Here is a 13,787-nt window from a genome sequence, read left to right as displayed (position 1 = left end):
TGGAAGGAGGATGAAAGTAAAAGGGAGAAGCGTAATTATGCGCTCGTCGTTTCGTCGCTCGGACCATTTGAAGGTTGTGTTTTAGATAAGAAACGCCGTGCCGGAGAGAAAGACGGAGAGAGAAAGAGAGTGTACGCGTCACCATTCTTAGAAATCTTCCACTAGCTGCGTAAACAACATCTTGCGCGTCCGAGATTGATCGTTTTGCTTCCAGGCTATAGTTTGAAAGTCATTTCATCACTTTTAATAGCGTTTACAATAGCAATAGGGTAGAAGTCGTTTATCCTTAATAAACAAAAAGTAATTCCAAAGTGTTTTTTTTCCGAAAGCAGTTACATTTTACCTGCAATGTTAACATGTATTTTTTTTAGTAATTTTTTGTGCATATTATAAAGTCAAATTTCTCATGTCTGCCAACTGCTAGACGTTTCTAGACACGTGAAAAAAAGGTATCCCATCACTATTCGTTTTCAAAGTCGATTGAACAATCTCTAAATGCATGTTGATCGATTGTGATTGATCTAGCCCAATGTCGGATTTAATATGTTACACTCCCAAGTGTTTTGCATCGTCGCAACGTATGGCTCTCCATTTTTCTGTTTGTTTTTCATTTTTTTTTGTGCGTGAAGAAACGGTTTCAACACCACACATAACCCCGCCGTGTGCGCTCGCGGTCTGATACGCGATTGTATCTAATTTATTCGACCCCCGCCCAAACGGGGGCCATTCCCCTTGCCTGCTGCCTCGCTTACCAGCAGCCGTGCCACAATAATTTGTCTTCGTTTTGCCTCCAGCGCGCCGCGTAGAACAACGAAAGGCGACGACTCGGTGACGATTTTTATAGCGCTCATAAACATAACCTCCCGAACCAGGGGGCTCCTCGTCTCCATCGACACACACACACACGCACACATTCACACGCACACGTGTGACGCCACATCATACCCCCCGACCATCGAGACACACACAAACACGCGCGCGCACACGAAATGACAGTAAGATTAATGCTTCCCTACTGCCCTTTTCCATCGCCCGCTTCAGTACTTGGTGTGTGTGTGTCTGTGTGGAATTGTTGTTTGTCTCCTCTATCGTGCGCTGTTCGATTTGTTTTCCGTGCGTGTCATTACTTATTTTGGCTCATTTGCATCTTGACAGAAGTGCATTCTCTCGGATGAGACGCTCGTTGATGGTGTGTGGTGTACGTACGGTGGTGCAAGCGTCAATGTGCATTTGTTGTTCTGGTACTGGGCAACCCGGCACGCCACACGAGGTTGAGGAATCGATGGATACTTCCTGTCACACGGCACCGTCGGACGAGTTGGCTTCCGGTTCTGTTCTGAGCGCTAATCGAAGCAAACTATCTTAAGCAACGGTAAAAAGGTCAATGTCGAAGTGTTATCCGTCCGTTGCATTGCGTTGCGGTGCAAAAGAGGGCGGAAAGGGGGGGAGTGATGTGCAGCAGTTGGGTTTGCTGTGGTGCAGCCACTGCACACGGCTTCCGTGCACCCTCCCGCTTCCGGTGCGGATCGGTACACAAGCATCAATTTTGTTTGTTACGCTTTGTATTGATATCGATCAGAATTGTTTTTTTTTTTGGTTTTACGTAGAAGGCGAAAAAGAGAAATAAAATGTGTGTAAAGTAGAACGTTTCTATATGCTTTTATTCGTTATATGCTGTTAAATTCTTTAATTGTTTTCATTGTCGTCAAGGACTGCAGTTTTGCTTCGATTTTTTTTGTTTAGTTAGTATAACTGTACCAGTTTTCGGCTAGCTAGTGCAGCAATTTTACAAATACCTGTTCATACACTCACAAATTTTATCATTGTTCATTAAAGTAATGGTATTTTGGTTGAAAAACTATCGCACTGCCGAAAAGTGTTGAGATTTTGGGATAAAAGCGCAACGAAATGATGTGTAACTTCGTGTACACGAATAACAACTGTGAATATTGTCACTTCAAAATTGTGTTTTGAGACATTTTCATCCCATTTTTGCATATTTTTACGTGTATAGTTACTTTACGGAAAATAGATACACTGCCACTTTATCTACAAACTTAGCTGCAGCACTATGAATGAGGAAACAAAGGCAATTGGGTTTGAAATGGTGTATACTAATGGTGAAGTCAAAGAATCTTTGGTATTTGTTGAAGCTTTTTGTCATTTGGTTCATTGGCGCATTATAGGAATGTGCAGATCTTGGGAACGTAGGTATTAACAGCTCTCGTTACCTGAGAGGTCAATCTGGAACATAAACATTCAGCTTTTCGTGACAAAAGAAGCCTGTAATGTCTGGCGTCTATGTTCTAAGGTTTGCGGACCGAGAAGCATGCACCGTGACAAGTAATTTAATTGTTGTGATGACGGCTATGGTAATCGGTAGTCTGTCATGTGTGTTTCAACATCTCTCAATCACGGAACAAATTTTCAAGTGAAGTTCTTCACAAGCATAAGTTGAAGCTAAGTAGCTTTAATTGTTTGTTGCACTACCACCCTTATTGTTTTATCATTTTCATCTTCCCTTCCTGTTTCGTAGCCCTGTCTCACCACATGCGTTTGATGTGACAGTTTGCCGTGTACGCGCCTCGTATCCCTCATACACATCAAATCCTTGTGTTGGACGGATTTTGAGACATCAAATTCTCTCAAGTATCACCATCCATTCCAAGAGGACCTAAGTTTTTTTTTTAAATTTTTGTTGTTGTCATTGTTGCTACCAACAACTTCCGGCTTAATCAACACCCCCACCTCGCAACATTGCCTCCAACATGGGATAAGGAAGGAAAACTTTGCTTTTACTTCTTATTTTTCTTCTTCTTTTTCTTTTTGTTGAAAACTTTTCCGCTGTGATGAATTGTTGCGACCATAAAAACTCTTGTCTTGTCTTTACGCGCTCCTGTGCTGGGTTTGATGAACGGCCCGCCCTAATATCTATGGTGCGTGCGTACGTGTTTGTGCGCACGTGCTGAGGTAGTGGTGGTGGTTGCGGAGTTCCGTTTCTATTTTACTTAATCATGATTTTCCACAGCCCATCCAGGCGGGGGAGAGAAGATTCCCGAGAAGCGGTTGATTTTCATCGGTTTTTTTTTACTACGTAAGTCGCAATTTTCTCTTCCACGCGGGTTGGTCGGTCGGAGATTTGCGTGTTTGTATTGCTACCGGGAAGGTTGAATGTGCTCTGTTTCGTTCCCGTTCAGGTAGGAAACGAGGCAGCGGTGAAGATAGCTTGCAGTCATTTATCCTATTATTATTGTTATTGTTTTTTTTGGTCTCTTGAGAATGGTGAAAAAATTGTGCCACCAATTTTGTTACTTTTTGTGCGTCGGCAAAATTCCCCTTTCCAATGAAATGTTCCGCTACCGAGTGAAGTTTAACGCTTTCCTTTGCCAAGCCCCGCGCATATTGTTGAGCTGATATTCATCTGATCTGAAGCGTGTTTTGGGTAGAAAGGAAGCGCTAGGAGGAGGCGAACAGGTAACAAATCATGCCAATTGTTGTTATCTCTCTTGAGGTTAGAAAATGTGCGCTAATCAGCCAGGCTAAACTTTTGTGTGGAATATATTTTTAGGAAAATGTATCTTTCACAGTACCCGTGTCAAAAAAAAAACCGCCCACTCAAACCGATAGCGTTAAATATATCCGCATGTGCGAAAAAGGTGGGTGGAACTGAATATGCTCTCTCATTCATTTCCGTTCCTTCTGGTGTGTCGCTTTACTCGCTATGGAGAGAAACAAAACCTAAAACAAAACTCCTTTTCTATGTATACCTAAATACACGCAAACACGCAGATACACTCTCACAGATGGGAACTATTTTTAATACTTCCACCACCGTTGGACCAAGTTCGCCTAGTGGTGGAGTATTTATGGACGCGTTTTGCTTTGTTTACATCGCATAGTTGGACTTTTATTTTTAGCCATTTTGGCGGTATGATCAAGAAGCATCATTGATTTTTCTTTGTTCGATGTTTTCTTCGATGCTCGGAACGTACGGGGTGTGGGAAGGTATTTCCCTTTTTGTCGCCTTTTAAGTTGTGGTTGTGAATGAACAAGAAAGATTATACTGTGGAGACTTCTGGGGATGAAAACATATATTAGTTTCGTTGCTTTGTCTTTTAATTAACTTATGGAGCTCACCCTGACTTTTTGACTATTAAATAAATCAAGCAATTTATTATGAATTACACAAGCATTATCATTGCCCAAATTATTCATTGCTTGGTGTGCGTGCTTCATGGCAAACTCAAATTGCAAACAAATCAAACCGAGTTGAACCTTTCGATACACTTGTACTTCCAATTGCTGCCGATAATGAAGGAAATATTTTTCCCGCTCTCTTCACTTAACAACCAAAAGACAAACAGAGCTTCCTGTGAAAAGAACGTTCACCCAGGGCCCGTCCGGCTCCCCGACCCTCTTAAGGACAATCCACTCCGGGTAGTTGGTTGTTCCGCTCTTCCGGAAAACGCCAATCGACGGCACACTCAGTGCTCTAGGCGGGAGGCAAAAACTGACATCCTTGCGCGGATGTCCGTGGGTACTAAAAAATCCAAAAACGCCACCAGAAGCACGTCCCTTATTGTCAGTGTGTTGATGTCAAATGAGGGAGGGTATGGTTTCGTTGCATTGTTTGGCTCCGGGTGGCTGTTGAAGGGCAACAATTTTCAACTCCAATTTTCTTACCATATTTGACCCGACCGTTGCTGCTGCGCTGCTCAAGGGACAGAGGCGTAAAATAACGACGACGGTGACAAAAAACCGCTCAGCTTCAGCAAAAAAAAAGGGATGCTCAGGCGAGGGGAGAACACACAAGTACAGTAAACATGATTGCGTGATACTTTGGCTTTTTGCTTGAAGGTTGTATGCGGGTGTGAATGTAGTGGATTGTGTAGGGAAGCGTTTAAGGCGAAATTCACGCACATGATTTTGTGTAACGGGATACTGAATTTTTCCTGCCCGTCGTGGGTCGGATCGGTGTGAAAATAATACAAACAGGGTCAACTGGCACGGTATGGGAATTGCGGCCAGGCGGAAAAGGCGCAAGTGCTAAAGACAATGAAGGAAGAAGTGTTTCTCTCGATTGAAGTGAGTTTAAAATATAATTATACTTAGCTTTTACATCCCGCTTTTTTGTGATTGACAGGGTTATAGCAATTTGCAGCTTCAATCTCATAACATTTCGACAGGGCTTAGCTCCTCATTATCAGCCAGCTTGTCTCAAGCAAAGCCGTTAGTCAGCAACAAAACAAAACCAAAAACAACAAACCCCCATTGGCTGTTGTTATCCATTTAACCCGAAGCAAGATGCCTAGCAGCAGAACGGAAACAGACAGCACACGGCAAAAGGGCAGGCAGACAGACGATGATTTAGTTGCAAATATGCTTGTGAAAATAAATGAAAATCTACCAAACCATGGGCGCAAATTCATACTGCTGCTGCTGCTGCTGTTGCTGGTGCTACTGTTTCATCCTTGCTTTTGCCCGTCCGGCCATTTTAATGTTGTCTAACACAGTAGTGACCTTCCGCTTACCACGATGGAAATGCGGAGAGGCACACCAAGCACGACACAGAACAAAGGAACGGCAAGCAGAGGGACCAACATCGGGAGCAAAATACCGAAAACCACCCCCACACGCACACCACCCACAATCTCTCCCACACAGTCATTGCCTTTTGCCAGTGTCTGTGGTGTGTACGGTACGGCAGCGCAACGATGCTCTAACGATGGAGCCGACGCAACAGAACGTCGATGATGGAGGACGCCACCGCCGGGGCTTTGAGGGGGAGATGGCAAATGATGGAGGGCAATGGAGGGGGAGCGCTATTAGGAAGAAAATGGAAAACTTGGAGTAACAACAACCAGTAGCACTCGGCACTAGCGACGCCAGGCTCTGCGATACGGCGGTTCGTTCGGATCAGGAAGAGGAGCGTATACCCATCCCCAACTGCGTACGATCCTTTCAGGACTAGACGACTGGCGTATGACGACGGTGTACGATAGGCTAAAGATTGTCCAATCGTCCGCCAACAACAGTGCGGTGCAAAATTTAAGGCTAACAACATCTGGACAACTTTCTTCGTACGCTGGATTTGTTACAGTTGAAGAATGAATGGTATAATGGATATGCTTTCTCGATTTTTTATCCATTTCATTTTGTGTCGAAAAACGGAACGAGCTAAGCAGAGGGAACGTGTCTCGTTTTTCACAGCGGCGGCTGAGGATTCACGGTGCGTCCCAGTGTGAAACGGCTTTACTCAGCGACAGCAAAAAGGAGCCGTTCGAAGTCCTTACCCATCGTGATTTAAACTGTTTTGCCAAACTGCGGCAACATCGATGACACACACGCCTACCAGTACTGGAAGAACTCCCCACACTAGCAAGGGAAGAAGAAAAAAAAAACAAGCTTAAACTTATGTGTGTTTTTGTTCGCAATTTACCAGCATGCAGCAGTTACATGAACTCACCCAATCCAGTACAGACCAAAAAAAGGGAGGCCGTCACACGAGCAGCATGAGGATCTATTTTATTTCCACACATTTTCATCGGAAATGGAGGGGTAAAGGGTTCGGTAAAGGATAGAGAAAGGATCCAGCACTCACTTTGTCTGGGTGGGTTGGTGGATGGGCGGTTTTACCTCCCTTCCCTGGTGAAGGGGCCCCACGGTGTTGAAGTAATCGCAAACTACTCGTCATGATGAGGACGACAATATATATGTGTGTTTGTGTATTCTATTGGACGTTGTGGCATACACCAACGTGAGACAGGGATAGAGAGATACAGGAGAGTAGTAGTGTGTAATAGCGGGTGAATTCGATGGGCGGATTATGAAAGCGAACGAGTCTGGAATTGGTACTGCTACACCGAGTCGGCGAGTTTGATAGGATATCAGCAGAGCGTACTAGCATATCACTAACTAATTATTGGACCATTCTCTAGGCCCAAGGGCTCCGAGTGCTGACGGTGGTGTGGAACTCAATAGATTAGCCATGATTATGACGTGTGCAAATGAGTATATTTTTCTGTTATCGAACATCTGGAGTTGCTTATTCTTTTAAGTTCGATTGCAAAGAAATGCCTCCGGGATGGATTGAGCCTAAGTTGATTTTCGGTTTTCTGGAAGCCTTCTCAATCAGATTGAAGAACAGTAATGATGCTAGTTATCTTGCTGGTACATTTAATTCATTCTCAAATTGTCCACATCCAGATGTTTTCACATAGCACAGTACTACGTATTGTGTCGTAACATCCCAGACGCGTGTGCAAGTGAAAGGTAACGGAAGCGGCTCAATATTGTCCCCCTTCGCTGCTTGCAATTCGATCGGCAACTGGTGCAGCCGATTCCGATCCATACCACCGTGTGCGGACTGTACACTGCCAATTCCGGATCTTTAGACGACGCTTGAAGGCTTGTCGTTTGAAAATAGAAAGCCAACCAGCAAACGCCCATATAGTCTTCGGTACCATCGGTCTCGGTACGCGGAGAACTGCACACACTGAGTTTGACATGCCATTTAACGATTAGTTCGAGGCGGCTAGACGAAGCGAAAGAATTTGATAAGCATTTACCTTCCACCTGAGTGGTTGTGGTGCTGCAGCTGAAATCGACACACGGGATATGGATTCAGTTTTCTGTTTGATATGGATCAGGAAGTGTAAGAGAAAAGTTGGAGCTTCTTGAAGTTGATAGTTTTGCTATTTTAAACCAATAAAAATTGAACGAAATAAGCCGTTCATGGCGTTGCGACTTTCGCTGGAAGCCGATAGACAAGCATACATCCTAGATCCTATTATCAACAGATTGCTCGCTTTTGAGGTCACTGCCGCTACAAAGCACAGTTCACTCGAGGTCAGGCTCTGAGATGAAAACGACAGCGTGATGATGATAATCGCGTTGTGCGGCGCGTAAGGACACCGAAAATGACAGGGTTGCTATAGCTGACATTAGCAGTAACAGATTGTTGCTTCTTCGCTGCCAATTCTAAGGATATGATTTCGTACTCCGTCTCGGAACTACCCCACTGCAATAGGGCTGCCGCCCGAGTGTGTACAAACAAACATTGAAATTTTGGCAACGGATTGCCTTTTTCTTGGATCCCAACATACATGCGGGAGGAGAAACGAACAAAGGGAAAACGGCGGAACCGAAATGATATATCTTTTGAAATTATGGCCCTAGTTTGATTACCCCCCAAAAAGGCTACGACTTCCTGATCGCTCGGTCGGGGCCAGTTCTAGACGCGCGTTTTTTTTTCTCCACAAGATGAATAGAATAAGGGATGTTGAAATCATAATCCGCTTCTTTTTCCCCCTTGTTTGCTGTCTTGTGGCAGCACCGCACTCTCGGCGATTGGATCGTATGGCACTGGCAAAAGGGGATTGCTTTTTCCGAGGCAGCCATGGCTATGCGATGATTTGTAATTGTATTTTGACTATAAAACGCAACCCTCCTACAGTGTGGAAAGATCTCTCAGTGTATGATGTGCAAAATCATTGCAGAAGAACATGGACAAACATCATTGCGCAAAAAAGTATTATTTGAAAATCTCCCACTCCATTACACGAATTGGAATAACATCTACTTTTGTGATTGTAGACACACTATCTGCCGCTACGGATAAATGCCCTAGGGGGAGCCAAAATTATGTTGCTTTGGTCTTCTTCTTCGTCATTGTTGCCAGCATCGAGCGGCGACGTTTGTAGAACTCAATGTAATACTATTCGTTATGGCGTGGACCGGATGAGTGTATGAGAGCTATTTTTCTCTTCTAACGTTTGGTTGCTCTTCGCACACTACTGCCATTGCACTGATGCGTGATTTGCATACCGTGCAATAGTACGGAAAAGATACAGCCAGTCTCTATCGATCGAAGGGTAGGTAAAGACGGACACATTAAGCAAAATATTTAAAATCTAGGGATACATACATACAGCGACCGTGAAAATGTGCACACCCAATGAGACAATTTTATTTTAAGTAGGAAATATGTTGAAAGGTTTTTTGGAGCCGGTCTCGTAGTACAGTCGTCAACTAGTACGACTTAACAACATGCCCGTCATGGGTTCAAGCCCCAAATGGACCGTGCCGCCATACGTAGGACTGACTATCCTGCTATGGGGGGATCAATAAGTCACTGAAAGCCAAACCCACAAGTAGTGTGGTACAGGCAGGCCTTGACCGACAGCGGTTGTTGAGCCAAAAGAAGAAGAAGAAGAAGAAGAAGAAGATGTTGAAAGGTTTAAGTTTCTGCCATATCTTATGCTTTTATTATCAATTAAAAACATAGTTTATTTTTTCGAGCAGTTTTGGAATGTTTGGATCGTCTGTCTTATCCTATGGGAGCCTAATGATATGGCAATGATGGACATTATAAAGAGTAAGACACCTATAGAAATCGTTACAAATTGAAGACTTTTACTATAGTTTAGGATTACCTATTGCTTTTCACTACTTGGTAGGTGCATAACAATTTCTCTTGGTCATTTGCATCGGCGGTTCGTTCAGTCGTGAATTTAGGAATTGTAAGTATCGCTTCAAACACATCGGTGAAGGCAGAATCTAAGGCATTATTGAAAAACCGGGCTTTTCAGCTGACGTTGCTCTACCTTACAGGGTTTCTCAAGCCTCGATTCGAAGCCAGATTCGAGTTGGGATTTTACTTGTCCTAAACCTAGTGCTACCAAATTGAAAAGAGTTTACGGATTCGAATTGTATGTACGATGTTGACAATCGTTAAACGTGTTCGAAAAATATTGTTACGAAGTTACCCTGTAAAAACAACATTAGCTTAGGATTTCGTAACAGCTTAGGACTTACTGTTAGGAAGTCACTGAAGCCGATGAGCTCTACAAGTTTGATCGATTTGTTAATACCCAAGCGGAAATTTTCGGACGATAACTCACACACTCTCATAATTTGACAAGCAATATATGACCGTATGTGTGGTTCTTCCATTCGAACCATTTCGCTCTCCAAGCCAAGCGCTGAAGCAGCTCATGTGCATTTCTTTTTGACTATTATGTTTAGTTTGCATTTAAATCCGTTGCGTTCTTTCGTATCGTATCATTCATATAAACACCAACAATGTAAAAACTATTTAATTTCAAAAAGGCTAATAGGAAAAATGCCATAACACCCGGTTGAGGTTATGTACCGAAAAAAGTCTGAATCTCGTACATTGTTTCGTTTGTCAAATCGTGCACGAAATATCAATCGAAAACAAAGCCGAAAAGTGATATTTCAACTCGCTTGGATATGTCATTCATGGCTTCAATTGTCATTGTTCTTTCACCAGTTCTTAGCTGAATAATCACGACAACTAATTAATTTAATAAAATGGCCAAAATGTAAACCATGCCAGCTATACAGCTTAAAATCCGTGGTAGATACATAAGATTCACAAGGGTTGCGCACGAATGAAAATTTGTTTTGTTCATGAATATAACCCATTCCATTCAGTGCTGATACTACATTGTTGAGTTACTTTTATTCGATAATTACTTTTATTATGTTTGTATGTGAAGTGTCCATCATTCCCGCCGTGTCCGTCTTTACCTTTCTTTCCCTACATAAAAAAAAAATACAAAGAAACAAATCACATACTTACACAAATCAAAGCAAGCGACTAATTTCACGAGTTTTGTGGGTGTGTATGCGTTGTATCCTGTTGCTGGGAAAAAGGTGGATCCGCCTTGGTTTGATTTTGACTGCTGCTCTAAAAGATTGTATCCTCCGCTGGTAAGGGCTGTAATCATAAGTGCGGGGATTGGGTTGAAGTTTAGCACACCCTTGAGACTGGAGTGGATAGGAATGTTTTTGTCTCCCCCTATCCTTCTCTCTATCAAGCTTTTGCGCGGGTGCTATGCGGGTGAACAGCGGGAAAATCAATGAACAAACAACGAATGCAATGGAATACTTCCCGCCCGGCAGCCCGCACGTGGTCGAAATGATTGCAAAACAAACGGTGAAACGTAGTAGCCCTTTGTTTTCGCTGCGAAGGGAAGTTTCGAGTTTGAGTACTTGTGAGTTGTGTCCTGCTTCTGTTGCCGGGGGATGATTTTCCACCGTTTAGTGCTGAAAATGAGGACGGACCGACATGACGGAGGGATGTTGTGGAGAGAATATGATGAGATTGTAACATGAAAGGAGTTTTTGTTGTCGTTTTGAATCTGCCAGTCCTTTCAACCAGCCTTCATTATTGTTCGATTTCAAATCATGCGAGTTGAAATAGAAAGAACAAACACATTGTGACTGTTCTCTCTCGTACAGCATTGACTTGATTAAATTATTCACCAAGCGTATGCAAACACATACATACACACACTGCTGCAGCAGCAACTTCTTTGTCTGAGTCTCTAAGGGTGCTGGCAGTGGCTCGGTGTGGCTTTTGTTTGTTTTTGCATCACGTACCCAGATTAAAAAACTAGAAGGATGTTTTTTTTAAATCATTTTCCTAAAAAGCTGCTCCAAGTTTACATAATTTAGCAAAAGCAGCGTCGTTGGCAGTAGAAACCTTCTGCGAACACCCGGAGCCTCCGTAATCGTTATACGAATCCTTCTCGCACACCACCCGCGCGCAACCGTTTCTTCTTTCTTTGTGTGCGCTTCCTCTTAATCCATTTTACTCAAAAAAAAAAAAAAAAAGAAAATAAACCCTCTGCGACCCGCTATGTGGTGTGACCGGAAGTTGACAAATATTGTAACGAAATTTGCAAAACGTTTTTTGTCTGAGATCTGTGGGTACCCCTTGGTGGTGGAAAAAATGGTTCTTTGAATTCGAACTGATGGAAAATTAGTTCTTTCTGTCTCTGTGTGTGTGTGAGTGTGTCTATCTTGATAGGAAAACAAGAATGGAAATGAGATGGGAGTGGAAACGACACAATTATTATTATTATTATTATTATTATTCTTACAGTTACACCATTTACCTAATGACGCTTCCCAGTAATGATAATAATGACGGTGATGATGATGATGACGTTCATGATGATAACAAATCTACATTCCGAGGCTCCCTTTCTCAACTTTTGGCTTTTTCACGTCGGGATTTTCCTTTATTTTCTTTCTCTTCCATACGTACCCGCCAACATTACTACGGTTGACCTAATCTTTGCTTCCGGTTAAACCATGGGCCCGGTCCTTCCGAGAAACGAAGCCCATTTCCCCTCTGTGCCACCCTTGTATCCTTCCCCAATTTGTCGATTAATCCCGAGCAGGCGCACGGCTGAAAGCTGGAGCGAATGGATGGATGTTAATTTTCTAACAAAAACGTACACACCGGATCGCGGACAAGGCGGAAAATGAGCCGCTCCTGTCTTCTGTCCGTCGCTGATATTGAGGAGAAAGAGCGACAGAGCAGACTCTGTAGCAAGTGAACGATATTGTGTCCACCCCAAAGGACCCTTCAAAGGACGTGGAAGAGAGAAAGAGATGGAGATAGAGGTTCCAACGAAAGAGACACCTGGGATGATCTTAACCGTTGCAAAGGATCTCTACGATTACAAGGAAGACGACGGAAGTGTACGCGCGAACCGAAACGCGGAACAGTGTAATCGAGAGGAACGTAAATTAATAATCATCGCGCTCCACATTTTCAACTTCTGGCTGTCAATATTTATTACTCGCCCTAGGGTAGGGTTTTGCATCTTGAGCGGGGAGGTTTTTAGCTTGTTTTTTTTTTTGCGTATAACTATTTTAAGAAGGAGTTTTTTTTAATTCGGGTTTGTTTTACTTTTCTAATGCGTTTTGTTGCCACAAAAGGTCATTAAAAAGAAGCAGCAGCAGCAGCGGCAGCGTTAATCACACGCATATACCTCCTGATGGAGATTAATTCGTTTCTAATCAAATTGAAACCATCCGGCACGTTGAGCTGCTGTCCCTTTTTTCTCATTTCCGTGTGCTTTGTGTCTGTTTTTTTGTGACAGTTAAGAAAAGTAAGGATTAGTGTGCTTTCTTTTGACCCGTTCATTGTTTTGTATAGTGGGAGCCTTTTCTTTTAGATTAACTTCTTAATTCGTAGGTGGTTATTTTTTACAGAGGTACAGAGGGTTTTTTTTATAATTTTATGAAGTGTTTTCCCTTTAGGTTGTGTCATTTGGACCTGCCACTTATCATGAGCATTGTTAGCCGAATTATTACACTCTCAACGATGTCTCATATTCTGGATTGTTTAAACAGACATACTGAACTTGTAATGAGTCCTAAAAGAAATAAGATAACAGGTACGAATGCTACGTAGGGATGTATAGTACCCGTTCAGCATTGTAAGATCCGGTGTTAGGCTACAGGACAACCTCAAATACAGATATATATCGTTAGTTTTATCTATTTAAAATATCTTATAATCTTATAAGATATTATCTTATAATATTTATAATTATCTATATATAATATATTCGGTATTTTAAGTTATTAATTTCTTTAACAAGATACCGTGATCTCTTACTTATTGATGTAGCGCAGACCTTCACCAATGGTAGTTTATATGTGTGGAAATCAACTCCTGCATTGAATTTATAAAAGGGACGTGGCCTTGATGACATCTGCTCATTTGCTGCATAATTTCTGTTAGTTATAGTCTTTTCACGGTGCTTCTCTTTCTTCGTTTCTTCACCCAACAATTAAAAATATTGTGTTATAAGGTAACGTGTCACTCTTTGAAACGAGTCAGTTTTCTTTGATTAATTTCAAGGCCAGTTTAATCCAGCGGTCAGTATATGGGACATCACCACCACCACCAATTGATCCATATTCGAAAATAAATCTGACTAGACTGTCAAAAAGTGTTT

The 13,787-nt window shown here is 42.6% G+C and overlaps 1 protein-coding gene across 3 annotated transcripts in view; it reads left to right on the top strand.

The window, feature by feature from the left end:
• LOC121590445 overlaps nucleotides 1-13,787 on the top strand; it is a 46,530-nt gene that overhangs the window by 7,649 nt on the left and 25,094 nt on the right. The window contains exon 4 of one of the 3 annotated variants that reach the window (XM_041910148.1): nucleotides 1,156-1,604. The exons of the other annotated variants lie outside the window; for them this stretch is intronic. Within the exon in view, the coding sequence (XP_041766082.1) occupies nucleotides 1,156-1,366 (211 nt within the window). The 3' untranslated portion in view covers nucleotides 1,367-1,604. Of the gene's footprint in view, nucleotides 1-1,155; nucleotides 1,605-13,787 lie in introns of those variants that run through there. 3 annotated transcript variants of the gene reach the window in all.

This window comes from Anopheles merus, chromosome 2R (assembly GCF_017562075.2).
Source record: "Anopheles merus strain MAF chromosome 2R, AmerM5.1, whole genome shotgun sequence".
In the NCBI taxonomy this organism is placed as follows: Eukaryota; Metazoa; Arthropoda; class Insecta; order Diptera; family Culicidae; genus Anopheles; species Anopheles merus.
The sequence above is the reverse complement of the archived record's forward strand: the minus strand, read 5'-3'. Positions and strand labels throughout refer to the sequence as shown.